Source organism: Sander lucioperca, chromosome 12 (genome assembly GCF_008315115.2).
Source record: "Sander lucioperca isolate FBNREF2018 chromosome 12, SLUC_FBN_1.2, whole genome shotgun sequence".
Lineage (NCBI taxonomy): Eukaryota > Metazoa > Chordata > Actinopteri > Perciformes > Percidae > Sander > Sander lucioperca.
In genome coordinates, this window is record NC_050184.1 from 3,039,532 (window position 1) to 3,059,531 (window position 20,000).

At 40.0% G+C, this 20,000-nt stretch overlaps 1 protein-coding gene across 10 annotated transcripts in view; it reads right to left on the reverse strand.

Annotated features, from left to right (window-relative positions):
- The window catches only part of LOC116058448 (DENN domain-containing protein 2D), a 61,112-nt gene that overhangs the window by 4,422 nt on the left and 36,690 nt on the right, over nt 1–20,000 (reverse strand). For 4 of the 10 annotated variants that reach the window (XM_031311286.2, XM_031311277.2, XM_031311269.2 and 1 more), the window contains 10 exons: nt 18,658–18,705; nt 17,494–17,589; nt 12,630–12,805; nt 10,957–11,069; nt 8,849–8,918; nt 8,667–8,744; nt 4,372–4,512; nt 3,100–3,248; nt 1,143–1,314; nt 120–170 (listed from right to left, as the gene is read on the reverse strand). In XM_031311286.2, the coding sequence (XP_031167146.1) occupies nt 120–170; nt 1,143–1,314; nt 3,100–3,248; nt 4,372–4,512; nt 8,667–8,744; nt 8,849–8,918; nt 10,957–11,069; nt 12,630–12,805; nt 17,494–17,589; nt 18,658–18,705 (1,094 nt within the window). The remainder of the gene's footprint in view (nt 1–119; nt 171–1,142; nt 1,315–3,099; nt 3,249–4,371; nt 4,513–8,666; nt 8,745–8,848; nt 8,919–10,956; nt 11,070–12,629; nt 12,806–17,493; nt 17,590–18,657; nt 18,706–20,000) is intronic. The other 6 variants (XM_031311299.2, XM_031311319.2, XM_031311308.2 and 3 more) reach the window with 5 other exon arrangements.

Genomic DNA, 20,000 nt, shown 5'->3' on the forward strand with positions numbered 1-20,000 from the left:
GTGGAGATAGAGCTGGCTATACTAGACTAAACTTGGACTAAATGTTTCCTCTGAAATTCAAAAAGTAGAATCGATAACCAAAAGATTATTTAATCAATTTTTGTTGCGAGGACACTTACTGAAACGATAAATGTCTCCTTTTTATCCTCAGACAAGTCGACCAACAGCAGCTGTGTCACAGGAAGAAGGAAAAAGCAGAATAAGGAGTCCAGCAAACACACAGATATATGTTCATGTTGTGAGTTGTATGTTTTGTATTTTGTTAAAATATGAAAAATAAAAAAGTTGGTAATCACAGTGTTTGGTGTCTGGCGGCCCGCCACGGTAAAATTTCTGCCGCCACGGTATCAGAAATGGGGCAGACGCACAACAGGGTTTCCGCTATGTACACCACGCACTTCAGCCGTTTATGAAAATTCATAAAGTCGTAATTACACGACTCTGCAGAGCCGTCTGCTCTACTGAACTCGAGCAAACTGTCATCCGCTCTCTCTCCCCTTTAGGGTGAGCAAAGGAACAGTGACAGGACGTCATCACTCGCAAAGTCATGGCAACCAAATAAACAACACGGCGAGTACTACTTGTCACTCAATCTTAGGCAAAGTGACAAACAGCGACGAAAGCCGCGACATGAAATCTGCACTCACGCGGTTCCCGTGAAATATGACAGCTACAGTTTATAGGAAAATAGCACCGTGGACACTGAAGTTGATGAATTTACTGTTTATCAGACGGACCCCAGATGAGACAAGAAACTAACGTTAGCGAACGCTGCGGTAACGGTCCCTCTGCCTCTGACTCCCGTTGCAGGAGAACGCTGTATTCCTCCGACACGCTGTAGTAACGTTACTGATTTAAAACCGTTTTAAACCGCTCAAAACCAACATGAGAAACGTAGCTAGTAATGTTCACTCAGCGTTTTGTTGTTAAACTGTGTGTAAAATGAACGGTGACGTAAAATCACCCTACGGTACCGTCTATTTGCTGGATGGTTTCAAGGTAACCGTCGGTAGCTAACATTTGCAGATAAGCCCGTACTTTGACGTTGAAAGAAATTCTAGAGGAAACACTGCCTTGTACAAATGAATGTCAAGTTTCGGTTGCTTATAGAGGTTTTTGTTGTGTTCTCCGTGACAACTCACATCACTCTGGTCGGTGACCTGGTCCAGCAGGCGCTTCTGGACTCCCAGCAGGTAGGGCGTGGGGGCCATCACTACGTCGATCAGGATCTCCGGAACGATGGAGATCAAGGTGTGCTGCCAGGTGAAGGGGTAGAGCAGGGCTGCTACTGCATGAATGACTTGGGATAATGTGCTGTGGAGAGAGAGAGAGAGAGAGAGAGAGAGAGAGAGAGAGAGAGAGACGATTTCAGAACTGATTCTAAACTAATTGTCCAGGTTTGATCGGCAGATTTGTTGAAACTAGGGCTGATGTGTTCTGGTCCGTTGGTTGATATGCTTGTGTTGCTGGTGTTACGCCACCTGCACACGATCCACGGTAAAACTGCTCTGGCTCGCTGGCCGTTCCACCGTTTTCCTACGGGGGAGAGCGGGGCTGTCCAAGTAGGCGCTCCCAGCGCTACCCTTGGCGTCGCGCACCGCTTGGAATTGCCACCGAGCTCTGCGCTCAAAGTTCTATTTATTTCAACCTAACAGTTATTTTCAGTATTGATGACTGTGCCAATTATTGTCCCGAATAATCATTTGACCGATGTCATTGTAATATAAAGAGCCCAAACACATCACATCTTTAAATTTCATTTTTTGTCTGATCAAAAATACAAAAATCTGTTGACTGCAAATTGTTGACAGTGAAAAGCAGCGCATTCAAACATTGGAGAAGCTGGAACCAGGGGAAAAATACTTAAATGGTTAATTTATGGCTGCAACTAATACTAAAATAACTACATTTTCATTATTAAGCAAGCAATATTTTTGACAATGCGGATGTAAGACACGGATCTGAGTTTTGCCTAACCTTACTCAAACACCTCTGACACTGCTGGATTTCGGCTTTGTTTACTTCAGTAGTTATTGCAGCTCTCAGTCACTGTAAAGCCGTATTACGGAGTCAGATGATAAATTGGATGTTTTAACCATTCATTTTGACTGCAGTCATGTCATTTGGGAACTATCTTGGATTATGATTTCCTTTGATGCCAACACTGACTTTAAAGAAAAGCAAACCAAAGACTGTTTTTCTTAAAGGTACACTGTGTAGTGTTTGAAGTATTTTATCAGCTAAAATCAATGTCTTCATTCATAAATATGTCCTCATTGGTGTAAAATGACCTCTGCCAATGATCTGACTTATCCTCGTAAGCAAAGAATTTCTTATCTGTATTTACATTGGACGTGCAAGTCCAAGGAGGCTTCCATGTCGTCCCGCCATTTTGAAAAACTCTAATCCCTGAGAGGGACATAGAGCACTAGCCTACCTGTCTAGCTAATCCACAACGCGTTTTCGTTCAGAGTCAGCGTCACATGACTGAAACCAGCTGAAACGGAGAAGGAGATCAGTGAGAGGTGCTTGTCACTGCTCCGGCAAATTTGAAAGCCTGCACTGCACTTTAGTTCATAATGGAGGATCATACTTATGCCGAGCCACTTGAGAAGGAATCCTCGTCGCCAAAAAAGCGAAAATTGGAAGACATGTTGTCATAGCTTCTTGGTCCATAGTGGCTACCGTAGCTGCAACACGCATTTGAAAAAGCGAGGTGCTAGAGAGCACTATTCGTTTGAATGCAAAATACAATTTCACCGCTAGACGGGAGAAATTCCTACACAATGTACCTTAAAGGATGCTCACAAGCTTAAGTGTTTCATTGGCTATGTTTGCTATGAGCTGTTGATTCGGTAATCTCTGTGTGAGAAACAAAAACTTGTGAGTGTGTGCCGTAAACTGTAAATGGTCACTGGTGTACGTTTAAATGATCTGTGCCACTTGTATCAAGCTAGAGCCACAGAGAAAGCTCGGGTCATCTTGCTGGACTCCACCCAGCGTTGCATGAATAAGCTTGCGGCGATCTCCGTGGCATGTGTGTGTGTGTGTGTGTGTGTGTGTGTGTGTGTGTGTGTCTGTGTGAGTGTGTAATGTTACCCCAGTTCATCAGCGATGAAAACGATCCGTCTCTCCAAGATGGCGGAAGCAAACACCAGTAAAACCTCCGCGTCTGTCAGGCAGTCGAAGAGTGTGGCGAAGTTTACGTGCTCCAGCCAGGAATCCAACGGCCGGGTCAGACTGATGATCTAGGGGAGAGTCACCACTGTCACAAATAGGCATGGACCGGTTACCGCTTTCAAGGTATACCGCGGTTTAAAAAAGGTCTTGGTTTCAAAACCACTAAAACTTTTCTGTCATAACGTTCCTAAGGTATCAGGGATGCACCAAATCCAGGATTCGGCTTCGGATTAGGCCAAATATTGGGCTTTTTGATGGGGTTCGGTTTCTGCCGGAATTGTTTTCCACTGAACCAAACCCTACGCTTGCACTACGCGCGCTACGCTGGTCGACGTAATGCCGGCGCCGTTGATTACGGGAAGGTGTTTACGTAGGTGGAGCGTTCAATGCAGTAGGCTGTGAGAAAGTGAACATGAACTCGTGAGCAGAAAAAGTGTAGTTTGGCAGTACTTTCAGTCAAAAGAAGGCCATTCAAGTCCAGCTACATGTTCAATTTACAATGCTGATTAGTCTGGTGGTGGCGAGGACCCTAAACTATACACAACATCACCGCTGTTACAACATCTGGTATGAAACATCTGGAAGAATATGAGTTGTGCATGAAGGAATCTACAGACAGCAGCCAAAATGCAGCAACTTCAGGTACGGCAAAGGAAGGACAGTCACAGCTAAAAACTGGTGTTAACCAGACGACCATTACCAGCTTATTACAATGCTGTGGACGTTGTTTACTTCATTAATGTGTTTACTGTGTTAATGGACTGAGGATGGGAGTAGGATTCGGTATTCGGTTTTCGATTTGACAGAATCTTAACCAGTGGATTCGGTATTCGGCCGAACCCCAGAAATCTGGATTCGGTGCATCCCTATAAGGTATGAGCCGTTTTTTCATCAGTCTTCAAGGACAGAAAGTGCAGTTTAGAAATCCGACTCCCTGCCAGCGTGCAGTGTGTTTCAAAATAAAATACATTGTGTTCAATGGAAAAAAAGTTTTTTTACCCAGACATTTAAAAAAAAAAGAATACATTGAAATGCTGCCACCAAGACAAAAAGAGAAATGACTCTGTGGATGTGCATAGTCTTTTGTTACCGTATTTACTCAGTAAAGAAAGCACACACAGTTTGATGGCACAGATACCAGAACTCTACGTGGACTCTCAGGAGCAGAAGGAAAGAGTTTTGTTGACTGACCTCAGTGCCCGACTCAGGAATGAAGCTCTTAATCTCCACAGTGTTTCCCGGAGCGGGAAATGGAGCCTCCCTCAGCTTCTGCATGAATGGGTAGATCATCGCCATGGAGATCTGCCGCCGCTTCTCCACCTCGTCAAATATCTGCACACACACATATAGTATAGATTAGAGCTGTCAATCTTCCTCTATGATACCATTCAAATTTCTTTCTTTTTTTTCTTTTTTTATATTCGAATAATATTCGACCCCTGTACTGCACGGTTAGCTCCGTGAAGTTGTACTAACGTTACTCGGTACGTAACGTTAGCTCCGTGAAGTTGTACTAACGTTACTCGGTACGTAACGTTAGCTCCGTAATGTTGTACTAATGTTACTCGGTACGTAACGTTAGCTCCGTGAAGTTAGCTCCGTGAAGTTGTACTAACGTTACTCGGTACGTAACGTTAGCTCCGTGATGTTGTACTAATGTTACTCGGTACGTAACGTTAGCTCCGTGAAGTTAGCTCCGTGAAGTTGTACTAACGTTACTCGGTATGTAACGTTAGCTCCGTGATGTTGTACTAACGTTACTCTGTACGTAACGTTAGCTCCGTGATGTTGTACTAACGTTACTCGGTACGTAACGTTAGCTCTGTGAAGTTGTACTAACGTTACTCGGTACGTAACGTTAGCTCCGTGATGTTGTACTAACGTTACTCTGTACGTAACGTTAGCTCCGTGATGTTGTACTAACAGTATTGGTCGATCCCTACTATGAATCGCCAGCAATAAGTGTTTTTTTTTTTTGGACATGGAACATAATCGTGTAACATTGAACAGTCAAACATTTATCATAAAAGTTCTAATAATAAAAAACTATTCCAATAAAAAAAAAAACTAGCAGTATTTTCCTGTAAACTGAAATGTCTGATCTGCCTCAGTTCAACAGCAGCATCTACTGTACATATTACACCTTCTACGATCATGTTAAAGAAAGGAATAACAAATAAAAGAAAGATCCACAGAAAATAGGACATTTCTGTAAAACAATCTGTGATATGTAACATTATTCCAGCATTGGTCAAAAAACAGTAAATATAGGCCTAATAATAAAAAGAGGAATAAAAAAATGTTAAACCAAATGTTATAAACATTCAACTAAATATTGCCCATTTGATTAGCTAATCACATTCTTTCAAAATGGTGATTTTGATTTGAAAAACGATTAATTGCTCAGCCCTAATTTCAGTTTATATTTTAAAGCTATAGTGCGTAGTTTCTGTACGTAACGTTAGCTCCGTGATGTTGTACTAACGTTACTCGGTACGTAACGTTAGCTCCGTGATGTTGTACTAATGTTACTCGGTACGTAACGTTAGCTTAGACCCCAATGCTTGGACCTCACAATGCCTTGTGTTTCTCACTCCCGCTAACTTAATAAAACGTGACATGAGTGACACATGCGGGTAGGCCAAGGCGAGAAGAGGGAGATTAGCTAACATTAGCCAACACATTTATAAAAAAGTCACATTTGAATAATAATTTCAGCATTCAAATAGTATTAATTTTTTTACTATTCAAATTATATATTCGACTTTCGGAATTCGTTCCAACAGCCTTAATATAGATACAGTACAGATAAATGCTAATATAACCCAAACTTCTTCATAAATTCTCAAGCTTTAGAAACAAAGTAAAAACACTTTTTTTAACAACTAGAGCTGCTCGATTATGGTAAACATCATAGTCACAATTTAATCGCAATTATTTTACTTGTTGACTTGAGGAAAGATGTTGCATTTCTGAAAGTTAAAACTGTGAAACAGTTAAACACGTCAACAGTGAAAACACCTTGAACTGTGACATTTCCCTTCATACTTAGTTCATGTTGAACTGTGACAATTCCCGTTCAGAACACGAGACAAAATGAGAGTTCACTTGCTAAATGTAATCTGCAAATTCATTTAATTCGACTACATTTCCTGATTCAACATCAATTGGGTAAGGGAAATTTCACTTACAATACCAATTTTGCTTTAGTATAAAAATAGATTCTCAGAGAACTTATGTTGTACATTTTCAACTATTAACAACATTTTTTATAAAATAAATAAATTTAAAAAAAGCAAAATTTCTCTAATGTCAGCTTGTTAAATGTGAATATGTTTTAGTTTCTTCTCTTTGGGAAACACTGATCCACATTTTTCACCATTTTCTTACATTACGAGACCAAACAACTAATCCATTCATCCAGAAAATAATCACACATAATAATCAGTGTTTGCACTGTGTCAATAGCAATGGCACCGTTTCCCCAGCCAACACCTTGCAGTTGCACAACTTTGCACTCAATCGGCTGCCAAGACAACATGCAAAATATAGCCTACAGCTAAAACTTGATTAAGGCTGTAGGGGCTTTTCTTTTAACTCTTGACACACGAGCTGCAAAGATGAACCGATTAGTTGTCGACTATTAAATGAATCACCAACTATTTAGATAATCAATGAATCGGTTTAAGTCATTTTTTATGAAATTCTCTGATGTCAGCTTGTTAAATGTGAATATGTTCTAGTTTCTTCTCTCCTCTGTGACAGGAAATTGAATATCTTTGGGTTGTGGACAAAACAAGACATTTTGAGGATGTCATCTTGGGATTTTGGGAAACACTGATCCACATTTTTCACCTTTTTCTGACATTTTAAAAACTAAACAACTAATTCATTCATCCAGAAAATAATCCACAGATTAATCGCAGCCAGGGTCCAAAATTAACTTTTTCGTCCACCAGTCAAAAGGCTAGTGAATGTTTAAATTTGACCAGCCACTCAATATGAAACCATTGTTTCTTTGGCTGGTGAGTGAAGCAAATCTAGCAGCCACTTGCATATTTTACCAGCATTTGGCTGGTGGATTGGTGCCAATTTTGGACCCTGATCGCAGCCCTACATACTGTATGTTACATGTGGTAAACAATGAAAAAATCCCTCAATCATGGTGAAAAGGTGTTCACGAAAGACTTGTATCATGTGGATGCGCCGACAGTTTTGTTGTCATTCTTAGAATTCCTCACGGGGGGCTGACAGAAACTACGCACTATAGCTTTAAAATATAAACTGAAATTAGGGCTGAGCAATTAATCGTTTTTCAAATCAAAATTTTCATCACCATTTTGAAAGAATGTGATTAGCTAATCGAATGGGCAATATTTAGTTGAATGTTTATAACATTTGGTTTAACATTTTTTATTCCTCTTTTTTATTATTAGGCCTATATTTACTGTTTTTTGACCAATGCTGGAATAATGTTACATATCACAGATTGTTTTACAGAAATGTCCTATTTTCTGTGGATCTTTCTTTTATTTGTTATTCCTTTCTTTAACATGATCGTAGAAGGTGTAATATGTACAGTAGATGCTGCTGTTGAACTGAGGCAGATCAGACATTTCAGTTTACAGGAAAATACTGCTAGTTTTTTTTTATTGGAATAGTTTTTTATTATTAGAACTTTTATGATAAATGTTTGACTGTTCAATGTTACACGATTATGTTCCATGTCCAAAAAAAAAAAACACTTACTGCTGGCGATTCATAGTAGGGATCGACCAATACTGTTATTTCAAGGCAGATACCGATTATTAGTAGTGAATGAAACAGATAACCGATATTTGAAACCGATTTTTTACAGTTTTTACAGTGAAAATTTAAATCTTTAAATAAAAATTAAGATTTTGGAATATGTTACAAACTCCAACACAAAACTTTGTTAAAATGCTTTAAGCAATTATGCAATAAGTAAGAAACATTCAACATAATCCCCAGTAACAGAGAGTCAGAGAGTGTTGTGGGCGGGACAAGTCCGGAGCAGAGCGACAGACACAGAGCTGTAGCCGAGCCAAAGTAGAACACTTTTTAATTCATCAACTTTATCTGTTATCAGGCAAATAAAACGCTGATACAGATCATCTGAACACTGCCAAAAAATGTCCGATAATTGGTCTATCCTTAATTCATATCCATGTTCTCATCCTAGCATAAGAATATAGAGCAGTGTTGATGGTGTTTCATGCTATAATGCTCCATGACATGTTTCATCTGTTACACAGTAAATATTGAACGTTAGCGAAATTTAAAAAATAAATAAATAAGAAAACCGCAACTCGAATCGTAATCGCAATATCTGCCTGAAAAATCACAACAATTGCAATTATGCATGCCTTCCCCCTCTCTCTCTCTCTCTCTCCCCTAGCTGTCCTGTCAAATAAATGCGGAAAAGCCCAAAAAAAAAAAAAAAAGAGATATTCGGTTGAACGTACCTTGGAGAAGAGGCCGAAACAAGCCAGGGTGCTGATGATGCAGTAAGCCTCGGGGGGCCGCGCTCCTTTCCCTCCCGGCTGCAGATTGGAGAGTGATAGGAGAGGATGTTTACTGAACACTGGGAAAAACGAGATCCAAATGATGATGACACGGTGAAGACAGCTTCAGTCTACTCACTGACCAGTAACCTCCGGCAGTATCCGTTTCTTCGGCTGCCGTCAACCTCAGTCAGAACGAAGGAGAAAGTCTCACTGGGAATAAAACAGGGAAAAACTCACAACCAGTGTTGGGCAAGTTACTTCCAAAATGTAATACATTATAGATTACTAGTTACTGTCATTTGCGAGTAATTAGTTATATTACAATATTACTGTCTCTGAATTGTAATGCGTTACACTACTTTTGCATTACTTTTGAGTTACTTTCACCAAAATAACAGGGGAAATTTGATTTGGCAGCTAGCTTGTTAATTTCACCACCGGATCAATAAAGTCTCCTCTTTATCCACTTTAATACATCATAGATTATTCATATTTTGTATAATTAATATAAATATGCAAAGTAACTAAAGCTATAAAAAATAGATAAGTAAAATGGATAATAGGCAAGTAGGAGAAAATGAAAATACTCAATTAAAAGTACGGCATTGTTGTAAAATGTTTGTTTATAGCACTTGAATAAGAAATTCATGTTGTTTAGGTTAAAACACTCTAAAGGAAATGTTCAATTATAGTGTGATTAAAACTCACTATTTACTTTATTTACTTGATTTATAGCTGGTTTGTGAAAAGGTAGCCTACACAACCTTATTTAACAGTAATTTAGTATTACTGCGAACCGTCACAGGAAGTGCTTTTATTTTGAAGTAAGCTACACGAGTTGTCTGTTGTGTAGCTACTCTTGCTAGCTTACTGAGATGCAACATGTCTGTCAGGCTGAAGTTGTTCACTTTCTTGTTTGTAAAAACTGCAACATATTGAACAGTAAATGGTCACAGTAAAAGACAAGCGCTTTTGGTCGTCATTCGAAGCCATTCCACTACAGGCAGAGTTACTCTCTACGGCTGATAAAATGCAATGATATTTACATGTAGCAAGCCTCAACGTTAATTCCCGACATGTTTATATCTGTCAGCCGCTGACGTACCGTCACCTGTTGGGACATACATGCTGTCCGTACCGTCACCTGTTGGGACATACATGCTGTCCGTACTGTCTCTGGCTCTGACCACGGGAACAGAAACAGGACAGCTCACTTCAACGCAGCGTAATAACTCCTGAAAATAATATCCATCTCGCAAATGTATTTGTCTCTGCAGTCATCTCAACCATCGAATACAGCGACAGGAAAATAATACGGCTTTTTTTTTTTCCTGTGAAGAAATGTGTCGCGGTGTTGGTGAATTCTTAAAAAAATCGCACCACTAAATGTTGCGTTAAAATGCGTTCTACTGAGACTGTAACGAGTATAATATTACCAAAATTTAATTAGTAATGCGTTATATTACTGCGTTACAGCAAAAAGGAATACATTACTGTAATTGCGTTACTTTTGTACGTGTTACTCCCAACACTGCTCACAACTAGGACGCACACCGAGTACATTTACACGTTTGCACACTATTATTCCACCATTATTCCGAATATGACAATATTCAGAATTTGATACGGGTCATGTAAACAGCATAATTCAGTTGGATATTCAGAATAAGGCTTTTTTCCGAATATAGCATTTTCCAATTAAGACGTGGGCTATTCTGGTATTATTCGGGCTTTAGAAGCATTCTTTGGACATGTGTACAGCGCATTTGGAATATGCTTTTAATCTGAGTTTTTACTGCAGTTTATGGCTTATGGTCAGCTCTGTGCGTTGCTATGGTTGCTGTACACAAACCAACCAGCCAACAGTTTGCAAGGTTGCAGACCCGATAAGAAGGAGAAACACAGCTACTTTTAAACATTATCAAAGACTTAGATTTCAACAGGTTTTTGGATATGAGCACACATCGCTACCCCGACCGTTTCAAGAAGCTGGTTGAAGGAATGAAAGAGGGACTCCAACAAGTCCTCCACGGCTGGAAAACTTTGAAAAAAAAAAAACGTATTTTGCACGGCTACATGTAAACGGGAATATTCACTTTCTATGTAGCTATGTAAATAGCTTAGTCGGAATATCGTCCTTTTCGCAATAAGGGCAAAAACCGGAACATTATGTAAACGTAGTCACTGTTGTACGTGAAGCATTAATACAGGAATAAAAGCACGTGATAAAACAGAGGAGCAGTTGTACCTGTGATATTCTGTCAAAGGAGCCCAGTTGATGCCCTCTGGGAAACAGAAGAGGGTGAGGGCCTTTAGTGTCTTCTCCTCCTCCTCCTTCTGAAATTTCGCCATCCCATCTCTCTGAAAGTAAACAACCACACACCTCTGTTAATTCATTTATTTAAAAATAATGTGTGTATTTTAGTGTGTGAATTTCTGTAGTATATGTATTTCCTTTTTCAAAAACTGTAAAGTGTCTTTGACTGCTGCAAAAAGCACTATATAAATAAAATGCATCATCGTCAGCACTTTGTCAAAACACCAAACATTGTAAACAGATGTCACACGGTGGAAACGGTCGCTCCTCTATTGGACAGAATATCTGAGTCAAACTCTCCGATAGTTCTGGTCTCAGAAATAATGGAGCAACACCAGATTTATAACGTCTCAGGTTTTCTGGCTCTGCTTTAGCGTTTCTAATATTTTAGAAGAAGGCGAACAATGTGATCAGCTGACAGACAGCGAGAGAAGGAGAGATGATGTCACACAGATGACCAGCGATGTGTGCTCAGAATAGATTATGGATCTCAAAGTTATTGTCCCTTAAATCATATACAAGTCTGTAAATTGTGTGCAAAGTGGAACAGTTTTGGGCGTCACTATGCAGAAAGCTGAGTTTGTTTTAAACATTTGATATGAAACACATGGGGATCTGTTATATCCAATGTAAAAATGCCGTTAAAACGGACCAAACTACTGAAAAGCAACCTTTCTTAAACGTCATATATGGTCCTGCGGAGGCTCCACGCAGAGCTTTCGCCGTAGCCTACTTAAAGTGCTCATATTATGCTCATTTTCAGGTCCATAATTGTATTTAGAGATTGTATCAGAATAGGTTTACATGGTTTAATTTTAAAAAAACACCATATTTTTTGTTGTACTGCACATTGCTGCAGCTCCTCTTTTCACCCTGTGTTCAGGTCTCTGTTTTAGCTACAGAGTGAGACCTCTCACTGCTGTAACATCTTTGTTGGCAGTCGCACATGCGCAGTAGCTTTGAATTTTTGAATTTTGAACTTGAATTTTTCGAGAGGTGCACGTCAGGCTACAGTGTAGGGTCTGTGTCTCCACGTACCTACGCACGTAGCCACGGCATAGATTTAACGCATAAGCATAACTCACGCTTTAGGCTGAACTACTGTAAATACGTTTTGCGTTGCACCATCACACTAGCCTGACAAGCCAGACCCACATCAAGATGTTGGGTCTGGTGCTACAACCAACCAGAGCAACGCTAGTTGATAGATTAAACTTTTGCCGCATACAGTCGGCAAAACTCCGAACACATCTTCCTTTTTTAAGAATGACTTCAGTGCCGTTCTTTGTTCTTTTCTCAAAGAAAAGCTGAACTCCAAGTCTTCCAGAGTCGCGGCCAAAGCCGACTCCAAAGACTGCTGTTCTCCAGCAGCAGCAGCCATCTTCTTTGTTTTCAAGTAGCAGGGAATTCACGCGGAACCGTCGCAACTGTGCCGTTATTATGGTAAGCCCCGCCCACCGACTCTATACACGATGTGATTGGCCCGGCCAGAGTTTGGTTTTTCCCGCTCACAAGCCAACGGAGAGTTGCTAGACGACCCTGGCTGCAAATTACATTTGCTGCCGCTAGGGTGGTCTAGATTTCTAGGCTACCATCACACTGACCTTGGGAAACTGGTAGGTGATCTGAGGTTCGTAGCTGCTGCCATCTTTGGTCTTCTTGAGGCTGACCACCACCAGATACTCAAAGAAGTACTGACCGCTGGCGTAGCGGTGCTGCCTGGATGCGTTGTCTGCCACCACCGGGCCCAGCGGCTCTGTCGGCTCAACGTCTTTGACTTCTACACAGAAATGTAGAAATACAAACATGTCAAAAAATATCTACATAGAATTTATTTCACGCCTGAAAAACTTCATAAAATGAACAATGAAATGTCCTTTCTGTGCTGGCGTTGTAAAAAACGAAAAGGTAACTTTTATCATATGTTTTGGTCCTGTGATTTGAACATTTTGGATTATTTTTCTCAGGCTGGCAGCGTTGTGTCTCTGTGTGTTTTAGGCCTGCTGGTGCTACTCCTACCACACTTATAAATACATTTAGACACTCCAAGCTCGCGCATGTGTAGTTAGAGGATCAGTAGGCGTGATTTGCCTCGCAAAGGTTTGATTTAAATAGATATGATATGTTCCACTTGTATAATAAGATTAGATCACATCTTTCCTTTTCTGTTTCTGAAACCTCCCTACATGCAATTGTGTTTTCAACAATGTCCTACTGTCTTCCAATCTGGTCTCTTTCCACTAAGGAAATTACTGAACAAATAGCACGACTATACAATTGAGCTCTCAAGATCCACAGTAATCTTCCAAAGTGGTCTCACCATTGCACTCACACGCTCAGACGTACCAGAACTACATAAACAGCCATGCTATTGCATTTTATTTTCAGATTCAAAATAGCACTTCACCAACACTTGCTGCACACAATATGAGACCAGTACGCCTCACCACGTCAGTCTCACAGGCACTCATTCCAGTCCATACAAAAACAACTGTGGTCAGAAATCCTTTTTTCATACATACAACATTTGGAATGACATTCCCCATCACATCAGAACACTACCATCCATCACATATTTCAAAAAGGCATACAAACTGTTCCTTCTCGACAGTTACACTTGCACACATTGATTGTTCATGTATTGTCTAAGTCTTGTTAGCGCTGTCTGTATTGTTGCTCTAGTTGTCTGTATCTGTCTAGCCCACGCTAATGTCCTGTACATGTGTTTCTGTCCTCATGTACTGTAAGTTGTGTTTAATGTTTTATGTTTCTGCAGAACAGGAACCTGCTGGAAACCAGTTTTTAAACTGAGTCAGGCCCTTCTGTATTGTAACTTAATGTAACTTTGAACTTTCCTGTATAATAAATGAAAAAATAAAAATAAAAAACCTGTTCCTCTGAAGTGATTTAACCCTCTGAGGTCTGAGGGAATTTTCACACATATTCTTCAATTCCCCTTTTTAAGGTATTTGCATGCTGTGTTTTTCATATCAAAATGTTCAGAACAAACTCAGCTTTCCGTATAGTGACGCCCACATTTTCTCTAGAGCGATGTGTAAAGAGATAATTTGGTGCTGAAGCTGAAACGTTGATGTTGGCTTTTTGAAATCTCTTCTGAAAACAAACCTTAACTTCTGATGTGTTATACGAATTGTTTCTGTGCTTGAAATGAGTTTAGAAGAGAAGTCTTAGGTTATACTGTATGTGATTAAATTAGTAGATACTGTAAATGTCTGAAATTAAATTTTGTAATATGGCTTTTTTGAGTAGGAGTTTTGTCAAACATCGTGTCAAAGTGAGTCTGATTGGTTGGTAGCTACTGTGATACTCAGAACTTTTCAGATCAGCAAGGACGTGTTAACTCTGGTGTACCGCTCCCTCACTGAATCAGTTCTCACTTTCAATCTCTCTTCCTGGTACAACCAACTCACCATCAAACACAAAACAACTTGTTTTTATATGTCTGTGTGAATGTCTCTTTGTGTCTGGAGCCTTGTCAAAGAACATTTTCTGTAACCCTTGTGTAACAGACAATAAAGTATTATCTTATCTTATAATGTAAAGTTTTGGTAAAAACACGACAGTAGCATGTTAATTGGAATGATTGCCTCCGCTGTGAGTCAGTTGTGTTCAGTTGTCCTCGGGTCAAATCTGACCCATTTTCAAAAAGTTTCTATATCAGAATTTTGGGTTTCTTTCAACCAAATTTTAAAACATAATAACGTGGAGGGTTCCCTAAAACACTCTTCACAAGTTAAATAAATAATCAGTTTACTACTTTCATTGAATTTGGGTGTTTTATTCAAAAAAGCACAGAAGAAAGTAACAAAAACGTCGGGAAAAGTGACAAAAACATTGAAAAACGTTAGGATAATATTAAAAAACGTCAGGATAATCTTCAAAAACATCAGGAAAAGTGACAAAAACATGGGAAAAGCTTAAAAAAATTTCAAAAAAGTGCCGAAAAATATTGACAGAAACTTTGAAAAAAAGTGTCGAAAAAGACGACAAAAACGTTGGATTTTTTAAAAAACATTTTGACCCAGAAAAACAAAAAGTTGCACGTTCGACAGGGAAGACAACACGAGGGTTAAGATTGTTGCCACGCAGACAGAGCTGTTTGTAAATGTATTCTTGTACAAATTCCATCTGCATTTGGGTCACTTAGTAGCTCAGCCCGTAGGGAGTTGGGTTGGGAACCGGAGGGGCGCCGGTTCAAGTCCCAGTGCGGACCAAAGTACAGAGTGTGGATTGGTAGCTGGAGAGATGCCAGTTCACCTCTTGAGCAAGGCACCGTACCCCCATAACCGCTCAGGGCACTGGTGCAGCACTGGCAGCCCACTCACTGACATCTCTCCATTTGTGCATGAATAGGTCCTGAGCATGTGTGTGTATTTCAGGCCTGTGTGTAGTGATTTCTAACAGAGTGTAATTTCCCCACTGGGGATCAATAAACAGTATTAAATAACAGCCCAATATCAAATACACCGAGTCATCAGAAAAAAAACAAATACAAATTGTGCTGTAAGAAATCATACTTTGGGGAAACTTAAGGAGCTTGCGCACTTTGTCACCTAGTCCTACCTTTTCTTATTTGAGTTTTAGTGTAATATAACATGGATGAAATGGAGATCTTATTGAATGTGGCCAAAGTAGTTCTGGTCTACCTGGCCTGTAAAGCTGCTAGCCGTGTACATGAGAGACGGCAATCAAGACGAGCCAGGAGGAGACTGTGGTGTAAACCCTGGATATTGCGACATGCAAAACAGGGTGTCTATCCTAATACGTGTTGCTTCAACTCTGGAATCATTTCTAATGGCTGTTGAGGAAGGTTTTTACAAGTTGTTGGATTCCATACTGTGGTGGTGTGGGTGTGGTTTGCCATCAGCCGCAGCAGTTGGCAGGAGTATTTTGGGTTAATTGTAAATCTGTCATCATGTAGACGGCAAATAACATAACTGAAGGTAACAGTACACAAGAAGGTAAAAGTAGTTGTAGAATATTTGTCTTTGATGTGGTAATGTGATGTAATAGGGGTGGGAAAGATCAAGATCATTTTATTTTTTGTGACAATTTTTTAAATCAATTCTTTTCCCTCATGTCAATTTAAAAAAATCATTACCAATGATTCACCACAATATTTTCTGTTCTGGAAATCTTTTGGGTATTAATGCAAACCTCAAGATCAATGCTAGGGACAGATACATATTTAAAACGCTCAAGCTTAACGGCACTGAAGCCAGTGACCAGGCTTTGGAAACAAGTCAAATCCCCAGATCTTCAAGCATGGTACAAGACAATAGATCAAACACTGGGAATGGAAAAACTCAATCAAACTCAAAGAAAAATGGAATAAATTGTATCCAGAGCATATAGTTAGAAGAATAAGTAAACTCTCTAATATATGCATACTGTAGATGGATATGCACGCACGTAATGTTTTTTGGACTTGACACTAAGAAAACTAAGAAAATAATTCTGTTTATACGGTACCGCCAGCGGCGACTACATCATATATGCCGAAAGCAGAAAATCCATGTTGTGTTCTTCTTTACAGATGAAATAAATGTCAGACTGACTGGCATGTGATGTGCATTCTTCTCAGAAATCTATTAGTTTTTTAGAAATGTCTCATGTAGGGTTGGGTACCAAAACGCGGTGCCAATAGGGCACCGGTTCCGACGTAAACGGTAGTAACGAGACTGAATAAGAACGAAAATTTCAGTTCCTCATTTTGGTGCCTGACTTCTTTTTTTTCAGAAGCATCGCTGCATGGGACGCTACGTTACCGTTAGCTAGTAGCTGGATTAAACCCAACGGTTAAAATGCTGACAGCTTACGTTAAGCGGTGTAAAGTGTGACTGTATTTCCCTGTAGAGGATTCCAACAGCGGGACGTAACGGTCTGACTGCAGCTGCTGTTGTCGCAAAAACAACACAGACGGTGCGTTCACTTGAAACTCACCAGCCTTGTGGTGCATTCAAAGTTATTGTAAAATACCCTTTTCCCATCTGGTGCTTGTTTTTGTCGTTTACCAGAAATTTACTGGTGAAATAAGTCATTGTTATAAGTTATTGTTATTACATTATTAATCAATCATTTAATTTTGACCATGTGGCCTTAGCAATAAACAAGCCGTTCTTTAATGTCGCCAACTGTCGTTTTGTGCTCCTTTTTTATATTTTATATTATATACATTATAAATATATTATATATATTTCGGTTCAGGCACCGGCACCGTTTTAAAAGTATCAATTTAGCACCAGTATCGGAAAAAAACCCAAACCATACCCAACCCTAATCTCATGATATCTTTTCTCTATGAATGTTTAATTCAACTTGTGTTTTTGTTAAAGAAGGAAAAGAAAATCGCAATACTCAATACTATCGAATTGCAACACAAATCCAATCGGCACCCATGTATCGTGAAAGAATTGAATCGGCAGCACATCATGATGTCATACTCACTATCTCTTTTGCCTTTGCGGAAGGAGGGAAACCTGGCACTAAAGCGCTTGAGGGCTCCTTGTCGTCCACCTTCATCGTGTCCGGATGGGATCGCTGCTGGAGAAACAAAATCAACACTGGAACGTTCACAACAAAAAACATCCACTTACCCTGCGAGTTGGTTTTGTGATTACCAACTTTTTTCAATTTTCATTTTTTAACAAAATACTAAACATACAACTCACAACATGAACATATATTTTATTGGTTCTTTCCAAGCGGACGGCGAGGCAGTGATTGAGGGGGGGTTTACAGGATTACAGCAGCTACAGATGACAGATCTTTTTCGCTTCTTTATCCGAGCCCAGAAGTTATTTATTGCTGTCGGGGTGCAAAGACCATCTCAATAAATACATAAAAAAGTGTATACGGGAAATAGTTACCAACCCTGCCTTCAAGTGTCTGGAAATGATTTGATATGCATTTTTTTTTGCCGTCATTGGAATCGATTCTAACAGCTGCTCTCCTTTTCAAGCCTACAACGGAGGGTAAAATACTCCAAAAAGCAGAGTTTTGATTTTTTTAAAAGGTACACTGTGTAGTGTTTGAAGTATTTTATCAGCTAAAATCAATGTCTTCATTCAGAAATACGTCCTCATTGGTGTATAATGACCTCTGCCAGTGATCTGACTTATCCTCGTAAGCGAAGAATTTCTTATCTGTATTTACTTTGGACGGGCAAGTCCATTGTAAATACAGATAAGAAATTCTTCGGAGGCTTCCATGTCGTTCCTCCATTTTGAAAAACTATAAATCGCTGAGAGGCAAATTTGAAAGCCTGCACTGCTCTTTAGTTCATAACGGAGGATCATACTAATGCCGAGCCACAGGAGAAGGAATCCTCGTCGCCAAAAAAAGCAAAAAAGGGAATTAAAAAGGCAACGTAACCCATAACGGCTACCGTAGTTGCAACAAGCGAGGCGCTAGAGAACACTATTCGTTTGAATTCAAAATACAATTTCACCGCTAGATGGGAGAAATTCCTACACAGTGTACCTTTAAGACAATTATGAACCCTTTATATGACTATCCAAGGTAACATGATTAAAGCAAATCTTATCTTTACAGTCAAGAGAAAAGAGTATAAGAGAAACTAGCCCTTGTTCCTCCAGCTCCTGTACTTACTGTGTTTACCAGCCACGTCAGAGGTGAGGTTAGCTTTGGGCTGCTCACCTGGACAACACAGAGAAAAGCTGGGTGAATACACAGTTCTGAGACTATTGACGCACTGTGACAAACCATGTTTGCTAAATACTGTTACCTGCATCGCTTATAAAATACTAATTTCATGTGCTGTTTGCGTCCACTTGTACTTTCAACCAAAGTGGGGTGAAACACACCAAGGGCCCTATCTTGCACCCGGCGCAGCGCAAAGCCCAACGCAAGTGTCTTTGCTAGTTTAAGACCGACGCAGTTGTCAGTTTCCCGTCCAGCACCCGCGCCGTTTAAATAGCAAATGCACTTGCGCCCAGCTGTGCGCCCATGGTTGTGCTGGTCTTACAGGGAGGTGTGTTCAGGTGCATTCTTGGCGTATTGTTATCTTGAGGCAGCGGGAAGTGATCGCGCCATTGACCAACAAAAATCTGGTCTAAAGTCAATAACGCAGCATTTCATTGTTATTTTAACAGCACATTAGTAAAATGCGCCTAGGCTCGTGCACAGCACGCACACACTGTGCTTGTTACACACACAGGGACGCACAGCAGCACACACACATGCAAAAGATTACAACTAAAAATATTAGGGTGCAAATCCTCCATCATAATAGCAATGCTCCAAGGTCCAAACGCGCCTGGCTTTTAAAGGGAATGGGAGATGATCTCTGATTGGTTTATTGCATGTTACGCCCAAAACACACCTCTGATTAATGAAGACACTAAGTACAACTCTTTTGAACCATGCGCCCGGCACACGGACCCGTTTTTCCGCCGTCAAACTAGCAAAAGTGTATCTTTTCGGACGCACTCAGCTGCAACGTCACTTTCTGAGAGCCTCCTTGCTGTTGAAGACACGTAACCATGGTAACCCCTGCCGACCTCCGCTCCAGCGGCATTGCCAGATTGCACTTAAATTACTGAAAGAGGCGAATAACTAGACCAACTGTCGTTTAAATATGTTGAAATGTAAATTAGAGCTTTAATGACGTTACAGAGCTGCCTCGGTTTTGGTCTGTCTGTCTGTTATGAACGTTGTCGTTACTACCGCATTGCATTGTGGGATATTTATGCCGGGCTATTGTCCAGTATTGCATACTGTAATATTTACCGGAAATAGTATGCAATTCGCGTACTATTGGTTTCATACTAAGATTTCGGACATACTAAAAAATCTCACATACTGTTTTAGCTACTAAATATCATGTTAGTGTGGGATTTCGGACAAACCTGTGTTTCACAATTAGTGTTTTCCATCAGATCGTTTATACTGTAGATCTCGACATTTCCGATTGCACTTGAAGGCAGCTTCAT